At 40.9% G+C, this 18,596-nt stretch overlaps 1 protein-coding gene across 3 annotated transcripts in view; it reads left to right on the forward strand.

Moving 5' to 3' along the window:
• The window catches only part of ntrk3b (neurotrophic tyrosine kinase, receptor, type 3b), a 154,627-nt gene that overhangs the window by 126,656 nt on the left and 9,375 nt on the right, over positions 1–18,596 (forward strand). For all 3 annotated transcript variants that reach the window (XM_070829017.1, XM_070829025.1, XM_070829034.1), the window contains 3 exons: positions 5,852–5,982; positions 9,226–9,398; positions 11,125–11,368. In XM_070829017.1, the coding sequence (XP_070685118.1) occupies positions 5,852–5,982; positions 9,226–9,398; positions 11,125–11,368 (548 nt within the window). The remainder of the gene's footprint in view (positions 1–5,851; positions 5,983–9,225; positions 9,399–11,124; positions 11,369–18,596) is intronic.

Below are 18,596 nucleotides of genomic sequence, written 5' to 3' on the forward strand. Positions count from 1 at the left end.
ATGAGGTGGTCGGTGGCTATTTAGCAGCTGAATAAAACAAACCTAGATGTAATATTTACACCCTGGAAAGAAGGAAGTGGGGGCAACTGGTACAAATAGAGAGTTAAACAGGTTTTCAGTGTTGCTAAATTAGTGGTGGGCACAGTGTTATCCTCTAGAGATCTCCCCATTTTCTTTCATTAATTTGCTGCAGTCGTGCAGACATTATTTAACGGCTTTACAGTCAATAACAAATGTGGATTGTCTCCTCCTCTCCGACCCCACTGGGCATCTGGGGGTGTGGAGCCTTAGAAAGACATGAGCTCACCAGACCTCTGGAGCCCTCCCCTCATCTCTGCTGGAGCATAACAAGAATCCCCGACCAAACTGTTGGTGGGTAATGTGAGCACCAGGTTTAGACAAAGACTGCCTGAAATAAAAAAGAGTCTTCTTCGGTTCCGCTGCGTCGATTTTGGACCTTATGGTTTTAAACTGTCCATCACGAGCGAGACAACGTTATAAGAGTGGTAGTGCAGTGGTAAATCAGAGCTCTGTCTTACTTAGCACCTTAACTTAGCAGCTGAACAGTGTGATTACTGTACGGTTGGATTAAAGAGAGTTCTCCAGGATAATGAAAGTGACATTTTCTTTTGCGTGTCAAATGCAAAATTAGCACTGAGATAAATACTTGACATTGACTCTGAATTACTTGCTGTGCTCTCTAGTCACACCACCATTACTGCAGTGGCAGAGTTGACCTTCACTCACAGTGAAAGTAGAGTTGGTGACCGCCCCCCGTGACAGCAGAAATTAGGCAGTAGAAGTTTTTCAGTCTCTTAACACCAGCTTGTAAATGCTTATGAAAGCTTTGTCTGACCTCCCCACTCTGCGTTACTTGCAAGTTTATGATTATAAATCAACTTACAGTCTGTGATTGGAAATGAAAATTCTAGGAGTAAAATTCAGGAGAGAAAATCAGAGATGGATAAAAGTGAAATTAATTTCAGGTATCAGAGGCTTGTGATTTTTTCTTTACTTGATAGCAACACATTACAATAGGTGGTTTGGTGATTTGCAGGATGTGAAAAAAGTAAATTAGAGTAGTAGATTAAAAGTAGATTAAGCATTTTAGATTATTAACTTTATCTCAGTATTTTGTATGTATTGTATTGTATTGTATTGTATTGTATTGTATTGTATTGTGCTGGTTGTATGGGATCATATCAGTCACATTTCTTGGCCAAAACAGTAAAATCTCATAGACCACAGAGGTCCATGTTTAATAAGTGAAATTGTTCTGCAGTAAAGGCAGCTTGTTTACATCCCCCATCAATAATCCTTCAGGTGCAATCACCATGTACTGATGGATGGGTTCATTTTCACATCAGCACCAGCCTTGCTCTTATCACATAACAACACACTCCCATATTGCCTCATATTGTAATGGACAGTATGTCAGTGTGGTCCAGTGTGTCAGCTACAGTAGACTCCATAGTAACAGTAGAGTAATAGAATAATCAACCAGATTACAGTTTGGAACTTCTAATTTCTTAAAGAAACTAAGGAGGGATTTTTATGTGCACTTCCTGGAGTAAAAGTGCAGAAAGAGTTCCTCTGGTGAAGGAGGACCACCTCTGTGTGATTAGTACAGCGTGGAGCCGCCGAGGCAAACACGTCAGACAGAACAATGAATTGTTAAACTACTCAAGTTAGTTTAACAATCCAGCGTGTTTCAGTGTAGTTAATTTACATAATGGCAACGACAGAAGTGGAGATATTCTGATAAAATATGATGAAAAACGGATGCAAATTTCTAATTTTAAAACACGAGATAAGGTATCCATCAATAAAGTATCACCTCACTCACCTCACCGCAAAGGAAAAACAAAAAGAAAGAGTCAGGATAACAATCAAATACTAACTCCTGAGGAAAAGTTAGGAAAATAAATATATTACACTCATGGCTCTCATTATGTGGTTAAAACAGTTTCTGAGCCTCCACCTGCTGATAGATGACAACCTTCACAGTTTTACATTTTTGGCATTTCACCGTCTAACTCATCCAGAGAAGCTTAATGATGGGTGCAACAATAGAATAAGCTCCACTGGCTGGATCTCCAGCATGACAGGCGATAGTACGGCCAACACTGATCCTCTAATGATCATGAATGATGGAGGAGCGCACGAAGGAGAATTAAAGCAAAAGATAAGGATGAAGATTATTCTGTTTCTCAAACAAAGTACGATAGTAGAGAAGTAGGGATGGGAGTCTGTGGGGAATAGATGTTAAGTCTCCAAACTCTTTAAAAAATTCACCGTTCCTTCATCGGCTGAGAAAGTGTCAGGGACATTTGGCCTACGAGTCAAGTCAAAACACATTTTGAATTAAAATGTGTGTGTGTGTATCGACTTTAGGATGTTTTTCTCACGTCTTGGAAAGCAGATTTTTAGAGGATGAGGGTTTGACAGCAGTGATGTGTTTGTGTCCCTGGTGGGCCTCTCACCCGGCAAACTGGCTGCCAGTTCCTGCAGACACTTTTGTTGTGATCTACTTTAAAACTGGGACATCTCTTCATATTTAACGCTGATTTCAGAATTTGGTGTTAAAGATACCGTCTGACGGAAACACCACAGGAGCAGGTTGTTACAAATCACCTTCTCAACCTGTTTGTGACCAGATGGTCTGATGATTCTGGAGAAATTACATAAGAAATAAATACAAATACAAAGGACAGTTAGCCTGAACTACTAACCTGTGTGTGTGAAACATTTCAGAGATTACACCGTTTAGTGAACTTCTTTAGAGTAACGCCACAACAGACACTGCAAGAAATAATGGAGTGGCTGCCTCCCATTGGTTATCACTCTGACATTCAAACTTTGCAGTGACTAATCACACTTTAGATTTAGTATACAGTAATCAAATTGACTGGTTATTAACCCCTCCCCTGAACAGCAGTTGTCCAATCAGATTACATTCCATTAAAAGCTCTATACTGCATTTCAGTAACAATGCTGTTCTTTTATTTTGTGTTTCATTCCCTCTAAATCGACCGTTAGCTGGTGAGGATGCTGACTTTTTGCTGGGACCATGCAGCCGTTCAGTCTTTTAACACGACATCTTGTTTGCAGCAGTCGAGTCGAGTCGAAGTGAATCTGTACAGCGTGCAGCTCCCTCTGTCCACAGGCCCTCGGTTGAGACAAGAGAAAACTGGCCCCAAAAAATACAGCGTTTCAACATGATGGTTTAAAAAAAGAAACTGTGAACATTTGTCAGCTGGAGCATTTTCAGCCAACTCATGAGGCTTTTGTTAGCCAAGTCACTTAGCTAGGTACAGCCAATAAAACCTGTTAGGGACAGTCGTCATTCCAGCTCACAAAATTGATGGTCACAAGTTTCTAATGGTAATTCTGCCACTGTTATCACTGTTAACTGTGCTGTTGTGAAGATACGACTCAGCGAAAGGTCACTTAGCTTAAGTGAAACGCATCATGTGCAGAAAGAGATAAATAGCATTAGGTGTTGAAAGCTGAAGAAACACTGATGGTGACTGAGCTTCGGGGTTATGTTTGCTGATGACAACAGTTGCAACAACTCACCTCTTCCTGCAGGCACATGAGTGTTTTCTCACTATATATGTAGTCTTGTGCACTTTTAAGTCTTCAGTAATAAAAACTGATGCGCTATGTGGACTATACAACCACTGAGTATGATTCAAGTAACACAAAGACAACACAGATGGAGGATGGATGAAGACGCTCGGAGTCTAGCAGAGATGCATTAAACATGGTGGCTAACAGGAACGCAGAGGAGGCCTGAAGATATAATATGAAAATAATGTGTAATGTATCTGCAGCATCATCGTCTAAACTCAGTAACTTTAAACTTTAAAGTGCATGATGGTCCAAGGACAGTTAAGTCAATACCTGCCAGAACACCATACACAACTCTTACCTCAAGATAAAAGATGAAAAGCACAGCCTTGAAATAGTGGCATCACTATTAAGCTTCACTTTAAACTGAGATTTAAAGTGAACTGAGATTGAACATTGTTTTTTGATTTTTGATATTTCAATTCTGGCTAATTCCTTTAATTCATTCATTTTATTATATGATGGTGCTGCGTTTATTTATTGTTTATGGGCTGGCCCTGTGGTACACCTGTGAGGTGAGATCTTTAATTCAAAAAGGGTTTTGGTCGGATTAAGAGAAGAGGAGTCTACAAGCACTGAATAGTAATATAACATAATGACTGCATAAATGAATGGCATTCCCTGCTAGAATTAAATGTAATTCAAAAGAACCACATTAGACTTAATTTCTAATTTCTACCTGGATTTAATACTTAATAACTTTGTTTTGGCCTTTCCTGATGCGAAGCATTAAACATGCTCGCTTCACTTCATCCATATTTTAAGGCAGAGGGGGCACCTGTGCAGCTCCGGCTTTGACGTCTAACCTTGTATATTGAGGTTTTAAGCACTCATGTAGTGCCTCTCATTTATTTTTAAATGTGTTGTTATAAATATACATGTTTGTGTGTGTGCTCGCATTTATAGAAGCAGTCAAGTCTTCATGGTAAACCTACGAGCTGTCATGTTTAATGTAGAGAGAGGCACGAGGTGCAGTCGTGCTCAGGAGCCAACAATCCCTGCACCTCCCCGACTCTTTCATACTGAGCCTGGCAGGTGTCAGGGGGTAAAATTCTACCCCGCATACCTACCCGGCTTCATACTTTCCATCTCACTGTTGCTCTTTGTTCTTGTATTTCTGTCTCCCTCGTTTATTCTGCCTCTTACACTCATGAGTGTGGTCGACGTGCAAGATCCACTGCTTTTGTTAGGCTGATCAATAGAAAGAATAAGTTTCACTTCTGCAATAACAAACACTGAGAGCAGTGAGAAGACGAAAGGAGGAGAAAAAGGTTGGCGAATTGGCAATATCCAAAATAGATAGACTTAACTGTCCTGGAACTCTGAAATGATCCTGTTAGAGTTATTAGGGAAAAGATAGAACACAAAGTCTGGAGAGAGACAGAGGTGCTGTTATTCTCTCTCTGCTCGCCTAGTTGTTTCATTTTCCTCACAGAGATTTTTCAGAAGAAGACATTTTACAATTCTGTTCTCATTAGAAAATGTCCCTCTGTGTTGTTTCAGTGCCAACAGTAAAACCAAGGAATCCAGATAAGTGCCTTGCAGCTCGGCAGGTCCAATGTCATCTCACACTTTATTTGCGCTTTGGAGATTTAAAACCACTTGAACTCTAATGTTCCTAATATTCTCTCTTGAGTATTTTCAAAGTTAGATAAAGCATCTTTTACAGTTTGACAACATCACATATATTCTGTAACTGCTTTTTGCATTGCACTTCAATGTATCCCACTTATATTAAGAGAAACATTCAAGTATTAGACACATTTTTAGGGATTCAACATCACATCAAACAGAGTATTTAAGATGTCTTATGCATCATTTCGTAAACACTTCTTTGTAATTCAGCATGAAATATTTGGTACTGTATCGTTAGAAACTTGAGATCTCGACTAGAATTTAAAACAGGAGCAAGTAGCTGCACCCACAGTGCAGCACATACGGCTGCCAGAACACTTTATCTCTCCGTCTCTTTGCTTGCAATCTGACCGTCAGTCTTTCCCTGCTTCATATCCTATCTCTCCTCCTTTGCATTTGTTCACTCCCAGGTTTTAGAGATAATGACAATATATATTCGTTTGGAGGTGGAATTCTCTCTCCAAACATGTTTTTCTGCAAATGGTACTGACGCACTAAAGCTTAATAACTGAGGAACAGGTTTTTAAAATTCTGTGGTTTTTTTTCTCTCCCCCTTCTCTCTGTCTGCCTGTCTCTGCTTTAGTTGTCCAGCATATAAAGCGGAGAGACATCATCCTTAAGAGGGAGTTGGGTGAGGGAGCGTTTGGTAAAGTCTTTCTGGCAGAGTGTTACAACCTCAGCCCCACCAAGGACAAGATGCTGGTGGCTGTCAAGGTACGTCTTCACTGTGTGTATATGTTTGTGTGTGTGTGTGTGTGTGTGTTACAAGCAGCGTTAAGGGAATCAGAGCACCGCTCTCATATCTGAAAGATGAATATGAAGCTAATACTCTACATGCACCCCACAGCCCCACAGTGCAACACTGCAGCTGTATTCAGTACACAGTGAAATGTGTTAAAAGTTGGGTGAGCATGTTATGTGAAGGTTTGAACCATCATTAGGCCCTTCAGTGGGTATTAAGCTGTGAGTCATGAAACAACTGATCCCTCTGACAGGGGACACAGTTCTCTAACCCTGACCCAACTTAAGCTGCATTTAAATCCTACTCTGTCCCAGGCACAGAACAAATACTTGGCAACTTGACCCGTCATTATTCCTACATTGTGTCTGCTTAGGTTAAACAGTGGCTGACCCCACTGGCTTGCTTCAATGCCGTGGCCCGCTCTACAGTCCAACCACCATCACTGTGTATCTGTTTCCACTAGTGATGGGGATTCCAGCTCTTTTTAGTGAGCTGGATCATTTGGCTCAGCAAGCAAGAGCTGGCTTTTTTCAGTTCCCAAATGGCTCTTCATTTTGTATTACCTCTGGCTTTTATAATTCAGCCAAATTCACATACCAATCAAATGACTTCACTTGTGATTATTATGTGTGGACATATATCACTTAATGTATTAAACATTAAATGTTTCATATGATAATTTATGATAATTTTTTATCAGAAAAATGTAAATGAAATAACAGTTTTAGTTGCAGTAAGAGTATCATCATATGGATCATATTTAACAAATAAGTTATAGCATCATCATTATTAATTTATAAAAAGAAGATGGAAACCGGCTCCAATCATTCACTTAAAGTCGACTCGTTCCTCTACAAAAACTAGTAAGCAGACCTTCTGATATGAACAGCTCTGCAACTGTACTCCAGTCAGTGATGACGCAAAACAACCAGCGTGAGTAAGTGTCTGCTCACGAGGAGGCAAACTAGTGTTACATCAGGAGTGACCTGGTGGGAGTGACTTCAGACACAGCCATAGTCTGACACATTAGCTCAGCTGAGCTAACTGTCTCCTCATTACAGCTTCATAGTTAATGAGTGTCATTCACAATGGTATTGATCTTCTCATCTAACTCCCAGCAGGACAGTGATATGTTTTCCAAAATGACTATTCCTCTAAATGGTAAGAAGGGCAAATAGGGCTAAATGCACAGCAGGTGATCTCAGAAAATCACTGTCACTGTTGTTTTTGGTGTTGGTTGAATCCCTAGCATGTTGTTCAGTATTAGTCATGAGCAAAACATTTGCCACTGTGAAAATGTCACCAATGAATATTGCTAATAGGGATATTTGGCCTCTGTGCCTGAGAGACACTGCAGATAAGAAGAGCTAAAAGAGTCTTCAGTTTACTGGGCGATGGTTCTCCCATGTGGGGCTGGGCGCTCCACCCTCTACCTGTCTTTGTACGCATTTAAAACCTGTCGAAATATCAGCCAAGGGACCAGCAATTACGGTCGAGCAAAGTTAATACCCCAGTGAACTTTGTTTTAAAGAGCTCAAAGCATTTAGAACCACTGGCTCTGTGTGGAGGCTCTCAGTGCTTTCACAAGGCTCAACATTGAGTTGTGCTTGTGCTTCCAGCGTGAATACGAGGGACTCTATGAGTGTGAAGCGAGTGATGTTGAATATGAGATTGCAGACTCAGCAAACCTACCCGGGAAAGACAAAATTGCAGCCAGGAAACCACCGTGACCTTGACAGTGGGAGAAGTTAGTGGAAGAGTTCGGATGAAGATGATGATGGAGTATCTGGCTGTCACGTTCTTTTCTTACAGGGTTACAGGATTAACAAAACAGAAGGTTAATCTTTTTTTTACAACACGCCTACACAACAGTGTCCTCTTTATTTCCAAAACATAATGCAATGTGCATTTTCATCTGAACATGTTCCAGTCTGCGATACAGCATAAAAAGGCTCTCTGAATACACTTAAAGGTCAACAAAGGGAAAATTCATCGCAGTGCTTTTTCTCAATTTATTGTAGTCAAGCTTTTGAAGGTATTGTTTTGGAGGGACGCCCAGACAAGAAACATTTCCTTAAGAGTGCGGTTTGATTTGGTAATAGAATTTTATGGCCATTTTACCCACTCTGCCGTACATCTCAACCACCTCCAGCACTTCACTGCAAGAGGAGCATGTATGAGCAAATGTATTTCCATCCCAAGGTCTTTCCATCTGTAATAATGTCAGCAGCAGGCTGGGAAAGCAGGATCCAAGGCCAACGAGATCAAGGGAAGCAACTTGCTGTATTTTCCTGTTGCTGATGAAGTGTCAAGAGTCTTTTTTCCTCCAACAGTGGCTGCAATAAGGAGCATTATTGCTGTTATTTGATTTTTTTGGGGGTACTGGCGGCCTCAACTGACATCCCGTCAAGATTTGATATTTCATGTGTACTGTTCCACTTGAGAGGAGTTCAAGGCACTCCGTCCTTGATCCTTTTACCAATCAGATCAATTTGCTTTGTATACTGTTGTTCCAGCCAGCTGCACCTGAACTCCCGGAGCGTTACAGCTGTAGTGATCAGTGGCCTAAAAACTATGCAAAGGATTATTGGGTGAATATAATGCACGGCCATGTGCTGTATACTGCTCAACTAAGCAAAGGACAAAGGAGGAAATGCCGTAAAATCAGGACAGTTTCAAAGTTTTGATGGTTAATGTAAAGGCAGTTTAAGTTGGTGTACACTCAATGATGTGATCACCATCAGTTGGACTCAATCATCAAATAGCAAATGACTTCTTATCTTCTCTATTCCCAAGGAGTCTAGCTGGTGCACATGCTGGTTGGGACAGAGCGGGAGGTGGGAAGTGGAGCTAGAGGCAGTAACACGAGGGAGCAGATGGGGGTAAAGGCAGAGTTCACAGGATGAGTTTGGATCCACCACACCCAGGACAACGAAACCAAGAGTCTACAGTCACACTAGTGTGAATATCATCTCCACAGAGACGCTCTGGGTGTGCTGAGTGGATGATTTGCAGCAAAGAATTGCATTAGAGAAGAAAAAAGGAGACAGGAGAGGAGCACAGGTTGTAGCATAGCATAAAAACAAGCATTCAGTGTACCACTATTATTATTATCATGTTACGTTGATTTATCTGTTACCCCTTACTATCAAGAACCATTGGTGAGGTTTATGGTCTAATGTTTACCTTTTCTGACTTTTTATTTTACCTTTCAGACGCTGAAAGATCCCAACCTGTCTGCAAGAAAGGACTTCCAGAGGGAGGCAGAGCTGCTGACCAACCTGCAGCACGACCACATCGTTAAATTCTACGGAGTGTGTGTAGACGGAGACCCTCTCATTATGGTGTTTGAATACATGAAGCATGGAGACCTCAACAAATTCCTCAGGTCAGTTCTTCACTGAAGGTTAAGGTCAGTTTAACCTTAATGTACCAGGTTAGTAAGGCTGATACGAAATTCATCATGTGAGCAGACAGTAGCAAACCAAAGTGGGTGACAGCCTCATTGCAGAGCAAACGTGTGTGTGAGGCACCCAGTGTACTGGACCCTGGACCTTTAGATGTCCACCAGATGTTCACAGTATGAACAAGATGAAAAACTTCTGTAGGAATAAAAGAGAACTAGAATTCTTTTGTCAAATTCCTCTCGTTGATAGAATATCCAAGGAACTTCGCGGCTTTATGGGTTGGCAAACACGAGCGCTTTAGTGCTTTGTTACCTAATGTCAGACAGTACCGAGGGAAGTGACCTCTGATAAGCCTCAACAAAGGCAACACGATGCCGGTACAGCGAGTCCTTTGGTAATGGGAAACTTCTCTGGGGTTGATGTCAGTGTGCACAGGAGGAGACTGAAGTGTGTTGTTTCAAGTGCGTTGACAGCAGCAGTGTGCATGTGTGGTCTAACTTGTTTTTGAAGTTTGAGCAATAGTTGAAAAGATGATATGTTACGATTGAGTGTGAGTGTGTGTGCAGATTCAAGAGTGCGCGAAGACTTTCTGTTGGGAAATCATTCCTGAAATGAAAGGCAATGTCGCGAATGATGAAATTCTTTCATGCCAGGTGCAAGACGTGGCTGATTTTTGGTCTATTGGTCCTGTTGGTCACATTTAACAAATGAGATGTGTGGAGAATCCTTAGGAGTGAATAGAGTATCAGATGTGCAGGTCCAGCTCGACGTTCAGATGATCAGAGAGTGGTCTGCATTCTTTCAGCCCCTGCTAGATGTCTGTGACAGTAAGGACAGACAGTAAGGATCAGCACTACTAATCCCTCTACAGTAGAGCTGAATCATTACACATACACACTTAAAACAAAGAGCAGTGAAAAAGTGAGAGATGGTGAAAGAAAGACAACCTAAGAGAGCTTGCTCTGCTAAATGCACGGCTTACAGTACCTTGATGAATTTCCTGAGCCTTCATTAAGATTCCTGACAGGTTTGAATACATGGAAATGGTGCAGAAACAGCTCTAAAACCACCAAAGACTCGTATAACAGCTCCAGAAACAGTGCAGACACTCAACAGTTTATCATTGCAATTAAAGCTGCTTGCAGGTTATAGTTAATTTGTTAATATTTCTAACAAGCTCTCTTTATTATGCTAATTATTCTCAATAGGTGGAAAAGGGCACCAGCACTGTCAGGATAAGGTTTTATTAGCACTGTAAGGAGCTTTGGGCTACTTATTAATGGAGCAATCAGGTTACTGTCTGCCACGCTGAAAAGGCATTAATAGGTCCCTACATCATAGTTGTTAGAACGAGATTATGTAACTTTTAAAAGAAGAAATAATACAAATGAAAGTTTAAGTCATGAGCAAAAGCACTCACTTGTGCTTAACTCAGAACTCTCCCAACACGGTAGGTGTTGCTGCTTATAGTGGTAGATAGATGTTACTTTATGATATAATAATTACCGAGTCACTTTTTTGACTTTATGACTCTTCTCTTTCTGAGTAACTGTTACTTTGTGTTTTATCACGTCACAGATAAACATTTAATTATCCTGCAGCTGCTACCTCTGGCCGCTGCTCAGCAAACGTTACATAGTCTCACTTTCAACTGGATCATCAGGATCAGTTCATCAAATCAATCGATGTTATTTTGTCGTCACCCAGAGCCCACGGCCCAGATGCCATGATCCTGGTAGACGGCCAGCCGCTGCAGTCCAACGGAGAGCTGGGCCTTTCCCAGATGCTACACATCGCCACCCAGATTGCCTCGGGCATGGTCTACCTGGCCTCCCAGCACTTTGTCCACAGAGATTTGGCAACCCGCAACTGCCTGGTGGGCAACGGCCTGCTTGTCAAGATCGGAGACTTCGGCATGTCCAGGGACATCTACAGCAGTGACTACTACAGGGTAAGACTTCACCAGGATCCTTATTTGTGCCTGTTGTTTGCCATGAAAGTAGTGGAGCATCGTCTGGAGCTCTTCACTTGTGTTTCTGTCTTTGTAGGGTTTGCAGTTAATGTATTTGATTTGGCTTTCTGCAGCACATTTTTCATGTGCAGTATTTTTATGTCGTTGTATTTGTTTTGGGTTCTCGCATGCAATTTTGACCTTACATAATTTTTAAGCCTCATTGTTTCTCCTTGTCAGCCATTGAATCTTCCTTTACTGAACATTAGCAGATTCCACCTAACACACAAAATTCAATTTTAGTCGTGGATGTTCACAATACTTTTGACTTAGTTCGTAATTTGGTCCAAAACGACCCCACTTAAAGCCACCTGGCCTGCTAATTATATTTCTAAGGGATGAAGATCTGCTCTCTTTTGGGTCGTTTTTCATTCATGCTTTTTTTTTTTTTTTTTTTTTACATCTTTTCTTTTCTAAGGAGAGTTAACAGCTCACCCTCCCCAGTGCAGCCCCAGGCCCCCACACCAGCCCTCATCCATTCATTCGAGAATGGAGAGGTTTAGCAGTGTGGTAGGAGATGAGCCTGCTGAGCCCCCAGCCTGATGCTTAGAGGCTTGTTTATATAGCTTCCGATTCATGTCCTCTCTACTGTTTAACACGATTAGCAACTCAGAACGCCAGGCGGCATCTGCTGGGCTAAAGAATTTATCATTTTGCTGAATAAATACGTGGATATTATGGAATGATGGCTGCTACAGATCTGGACGCCTTAAACAGCCTGGTCTTGTGAAATGACTTTAGGTACGTCTGATTTTGTTTTCCCAGCGTGGCAGCTGGGCCCATTCGGACTTTGCTGGGGGCAACGCCAGCAGTTATGAAGTACTTGCTTGCTGGGTGAGCAGCTCTGCACACATAAAATGATTTGTAAAGAAATTTGAGCAAGATGTCCTTAGCGTTTGGTACACTGTGCACAACCATCTGTGTGGTGTGTAAATTAATAAAATCTGAATATTTTGTTTGGGTTTTTAAAGAATTATGGCTGGAATGTATGTGTGTGTGTGTGTGTGTGTGTGTGTGTGTGTGTGTGTGTGTTCTTGTATTACAAACTTAATGGGGTCAGAAAACTGGGAGAACACTCACAGTTTGGGGCCCACAATGTTTTGTGGGGGACCCTACAGGGAGAACAACGTTTTTCTGAACTTGTTGTTACTGACAAAACTCAGAGTGTCAAAGTATTTGTTTGGTGATGGTGAAGGTCAGGGTCAGGGATGGGTTAAGGTTTTTTAGTGACAGTATACACTTTGTCTCTTGGAGGTCCCCACAAAGATAGCAACACATGGTTGTGTGTGTGTGTGTGTGTGCATTGTTTAGTGCATGCTGACTTCATTGAAAATAATCTTGTATAATTCTGTTTAAAAGTCTCTGATTACAGCCAAGCAGCGTTGTTTGGAGGCTGTTGAGACCAACCAACATGAAAATGAACACAATGAAATGTATACTTCATTTATAAATCCCAACATTGTCTAATTCTGAACCAGTTTCACTGCTGTATCGCGTTTTGTGTTGCACCTGTGAAACCACTGAAATTACAGAATAAGAAAAAACCTTTCTTGTGCTCTGTGACATAGCTTAATGGCATATTCAGCCACAGTGCTCAAGTATCACATTCAAAGCTTTTCTTTTGGGTTAAGCATCAAGAGTATATAAATACTCGAGTTACAGCCTTAAACATTCATTATAAGCTCTTTGTGGAGGAGAATAATTGGATGTTAAGACGCCGGAGGCTTCATGTAGGCCAGTTTTATGGTAACTATGGCAGATTTAATGCTGTTCGTCTTGAATGTTGGCTGTGCAGACTGGAGTCTCCCTGTTGCAGTAATAGGAGTGTGCATGCGTGGACTTTATGTGTGTGTCATCTACATAATACTGCCACATCTACTCCTGAATGAATGATTCATGTTTGTGCTCAGTGTAGCAGCCTGAATTGGACTTGGTAGTAGATTCTGGTCTTGATTTCTGAAGTGACTGGATTTAAGATCAATTATAGAAGGTCATTTAGTGTTTATGTTAAAGTAAATATCATAGTTAAAGTGCGAGTGTCCTCTTGCTTATCACAGCATCTTGACATTTACAGAGACAAATTGTCCTCTCTTTTGGAGATGATGTTGTTTTAACGTTCCCTACTCCTTTACTTTCTCAAAAGCAGCGAAGAACAGAGCCCTGACATTGTGTATACATTTTGCATAACATGGAAACTATTAATCAGCTTCAGAGAGTAAAAAAGAAAAACAAAACCGTCCACAAATATTTAATTTTGCCACGAGAAAGTTAATCTCGGAGACATATATTTAGGTTCTTGTGATATTTTGACATTGCAATGGCAATTAACAGTATGCTGTAAAAAGTAAAAAGAAAAAAGAGAGAGCACAGCTAGACAACACACTGACATTATCAGGCCGGCTAACAGATTTTAGTTCATGTATTTACATCCCAGTAGTGGGTTTATTTCGCTAAACCCACTCACATACTAACAAGTAACAAGACCTTCCAGTTGCCTTCTCCTAAAAGTCCAACTTCTCAGCAAACGGATGCTAGTGACACCGAGCACTGTGGTGTGCAGCTCCCACTGTGTCCCACTGAGTGTCCAGGTGAGCCCCTACGGTCAAACACAGGACAAGACTGTGTGTCTTTCCGAGCTTTGGCCTAAAGAACAGTTTTTTCATCAAATTGCCTCTGGAGAACAAGTCACAGCTGATTTAGCGGGCAGATACTGCTCAGCTGAAAGATTAAATGGTTCAGCAGATTGTTCTTGTCTGAACAATTGTGGGCCTGATATACAGAACACTGTGCTGTAAGTTGACTGTTCAAGCCACAGACAGATTAGCTGCAAGAGGTTTCAACAGACATAAGAGCAAACAGGGAAACAAAGTTTCATGCATTTTTACATCTATGCTGTTAGATGTGTTTGTGAGCAAACATTACTGGATGACTATTAGACCCAGAGGATGGTAATTTTCCTTTCCTGGACACTAGGTTTATTTTGGCAGTTTTTTTTCATTCTTGTGAACATAAATTTGGGTCCATAATGTGGCAAATAGCAGGGCCAATTAAATCAGCAGCCAGTTTAAAGGGTTTCCCGTCAAGGCCGTCAACACCTGCTGGTTTATCTTTACAACTTATTAGCATGCTATCTACCTTGCCTATACTAACACTGTCAAATTTGAAATTATGATTTTTACTTGGAGTGGCTTTGGTGTTCTTTCCCACTAGATCATTCAGTGTATTTCATATTTATTTTACTGTGTTTTTTTAATATCATTGATCCTGTTTTCATAATACAATTTCCTTTTCTTCTCATTAACTTAGTAACAACATTTCCTGATTTACAACATATGCTCCTGTCTAGTCTATTACCAGATATGTTTGCTCTAAATGTTTACTATAGTCATAATTGAGTCTCACCTACGTCTGCAGTGCCCAACACAGACAATATACATAAGTGGGAAGCCAGTGAGGGGTCGTGTCCTTGACATTACACCAGAGAAACATGTTGCTCGGTCAGGGTGTCTGTGCACAGAGGGGTGGACGTGTGAACGAAAAGGTGGACCTCCAAGCCAATTATACTCACTGACAGGTGAAAAGAGGCATCTGGTGGCTCCCTGTGTATCTAAACTCTGCCCTGGCTAACGCTGGAGTTAGCAGTGACAGGGGAATAAACGCGGAAAATACACAAACATAGATACTGAAAACATGTCAAAGAATGGCTTCACATTGCTTTATTTGTGCATGTTTTCAAAAAACCAAGTTCTGTGATTATAACTGAATACATGTGAAGAAAATAATTAATAGCGCTCACAGCAAGAGTGTGCTGGAGAACAGAGAGCCAGTCTGAAAACCCTTTTTCAGTCAAATGTTGGTTCCTTCTATCAAACTCAGTGGTGAATTTATTGAGGAAAGTTTAGACGCTTGAATAATTTATTGAATAATTTACTGATTCAGCGCACACACACACACACACGCTCACACACACACAAACACTGCAGTGAGGAGCAGAGAATAGTACATGTAAATCTGTATGTTATGAGAAACGAGAGAAATGGCTTGTAAAAAAAAACGAAAAAGTGTCAGTTTGAAATCAGGGTCTTGTATGTATTTGTATAAGTGTGTGTGTGTGTGTGTGTGTGTGTGCGTGCGTGCGTGTGTGTGTGGGTGTGTGTGTGTGGCATGTCTTTTGTGTGAAGCTGCTGTTTGGTGCGTTGTGATAGCATCACTACCCGCCTACACAGAGGAATATTGACATAGCCAAGAGATAAGGAGCTCGTAACAGTATTGGACACTTTCCCTGTGTTGAGTGATTATAAATAGCAGCGCCCTGCCAAGAACACAATCCTCCCATCGCTGACTAGTCGTATTGACGCTTGTTGCCCTCTGGGACTCCAGAGACACTTTGCAGCAGGAGGGAAAAACTTCAAGAAAGAGATGAATATTGTCCTAAATCACATCCATCTGTCATATCCTCCTGCTCCGCTTGCACTGAATACGCTTTTGTGTTGTTTCAAAAGAGACAACTGCAGAACCAGCACAGGCCAACGGCAGCACCGGTGCCTTCTATGTAGGTGTTTAATACCACTGCCTTGCAATAATGTTTTCCTGAGTTCAGAAAGTGAAGCGCTGAATTATGCATGTTTAGGAACATATAAATGACAGTGAGTGCTCTAAAGATGCCTACGTATTAAAGGTGCTCAAGCAGAGAGACTGAATGACATACTGTTTTTAACACAGAGATGATTCAGGAGCAGCATCTAGGACAAACAGAGGAGCTCATGCAGCAGTCCTGTCTCCTAGAAATCATGTTTATATATAAATAATTTGCAACAGCAAATACAAATTACTTTTTCTATTTGCATAAAGAGTTGTTAATTAATGTGCCTTGCAAGTCTGAAAAACGTTGATCCTCAATCTTTCAGTAAAATGTTCAATGACAAGTTTTTATCATAATTTTACATGTATTTTATTTGCTTTTATTTGTTTTTGCCAAAATAACTGAAATTATTGGCTTTTCTTAAAAAGAAACTGCCTTTGTTGCCTAAACTTAACCACAGACAGACATGTGGACACAAATGCTGGACTCTACATGAATCTATTGTTTCATTTGCATGTTGGCTGTGAACATAATCCAGGTAGCGATATCATTTGTAAGCACAAAGTAATTAGGAAAACTATTTAATAAACAAATGGGATTTCTAGGGTAGCATGCAGGGTCTCTGTCAAACGGCAGGTCTTCTCAAATATCATCATCATATGTATTTTGTACTCAGAGTACGACTGCAGTAAATGAATGTAGCCATTGATTTCTCTTATAACACCCAGTGACATTATTGGTTATGTTGAATTGGAAGTCTGAAGAAGCTATTCCCTGATTTGTTAAAGTTGTAAATTTGTATTTTAATTGGAACTGGTGCTAATTCCTGGCAGCATGAGAAAAAAAACAAATGCTTTAAGTTTGGCGTCCTGAAAACTGAAAATAGTTTGGATGCTGGTTTTCTGGACAAATAGAGAAATGGCTTCAAAACAGCTCATTACAGCCAAATTATGAACATGACATATAGGTTCCCGTCAGGGGATAAGATGTAGAGGCTTCCAGTTTCTACTGTTTTGCTAGAGAATATTAAAACTTCCTCAGACTTTTCTCCAGAGGCTTGCTTGCAGCCTGAGTGTTTTCATTTAGCAGTGGCAGGGCTTTGTTCCAAGTGTAACATTGTCTGAATGTAAAGAAGGATGGGGTTGAGGGGAAAAAAAAAAAAAGCATGGGTCCGGCTAACATTAGCTAGGTAAAAGAAGGAAACAAACATTCCCCTTAACATTTGGTTCCAAGAAATACTGCAATAGAAAATAGATAAATATATGCATACATAAGGAAACAGAAATCGTACAATCTTTCAATCACAGACTAATGAATATCAAACGCTGTAACAATGTTATGATCTAATGACTCAGTTACGAGGACTTCTTTGTGACTCAGCCAGGAAGCCTCTGCTTACCTGCACTAACTTTGCTTTGAAGAAAAATGGTCCCCGGGTTTCTACTGTTTCAAGGATCAAACAGACACTCCTCTGCTGCATTATTTATCGAGCACAAGCTCCTCAAAACTGTATGCAGCTTGGTGCTAATGAGTACACAGGCCATATTTATTACTGCTGCATGAAAGGAGAAAAAAACTCTGTTCTACCTCCACCCTCGGGTCTTGTTTTTTTCTCTTTCTCTTAGCCGAGAGCTCCTGTCTTACATGCTATTAGAAATGAAGCAGATGCTCCTGCTGACCTCAGAGGAGGACTGGCTCTAGGTAGCCAAAGAAATCGGCTGTTCTGTATTCTTTAGAGCTAGTTCAACAGTTTTGGGAAGTCAGACTAGTCGCTTTCTTGCTGAATATAGATGCCATGTGGAGTGAGATGAGAAGATTGACACCATACCATTGTGTCTGTATAAATGAGTGTACTGTCAGCAGCCTGTTAGCTTAGCATAAAAACAGGACGCAGGGGGAAGCAGATAGCCTGGATCTGTCCGAAGATGACTGCAGTGTCATATTTAATGCACAGATGTCCATATGGTGAATCCTGCTAACTATAGCATACTGACTTTTCCTCTAGCACCGCCTGAAACATCTCAGCTACTGAACGGGTACATACACTCGCAGTCCTCGCGGGATTAATTGCAATCACTTCAGTGACGCCCTCTGGTGCCATTTTAAGGTCAAAATGTTAATACTTTGGTTAATTAGAAAATACCTGTAAAATTAATGACATCTCAGCTGTATTGTGTGTTTAGTGCCAATTAGCAAATGTTGGGTGAACATGGTTAAACACTGCAGCTGCTAAATATTCAGCATATATAATATATATAGTGATGTCATCTTGTGCGTGTTAGCAATGGCGTTACCATCTATCTTAAAGCACCGCTGCGGCGGTACAGCCTCACAAAGCTGCTTGGCTGTAGATTCTTGTTATTGCCGTGTTATCTATTTATCACCAAATGTAACTCATGTAGAAGTCTACTGTTCCAGAAGACGTACGATCGAATGGTGTCACTGGGCTGTAATAACACAGAGGAGCTCACCACAGTATCAACACATTGTATTGGTCTAGAGAGCCTAATACTGAAAATGTGAATGTAAAATTGCATGATAGCAATAGCGCAATCTATGTATGTGTGTGTGTGTGTTTTGAAAACC

Source organism: Pempheris klunzingeri, chromosome 1 (genome assembly GCF_042242105.1).
Source record: "Pempheris klunzingeri isolate RE-2024b chromosome 1, fPemKlu1.hap1, whole genome shotgun sequence".
Lineage (NCBI taxonomy): Eukaryota > Metazoa > Chordata > Actinopteri > Acropomatiformes > Pempheridae > Pempheris > Pempheris klunzingeri.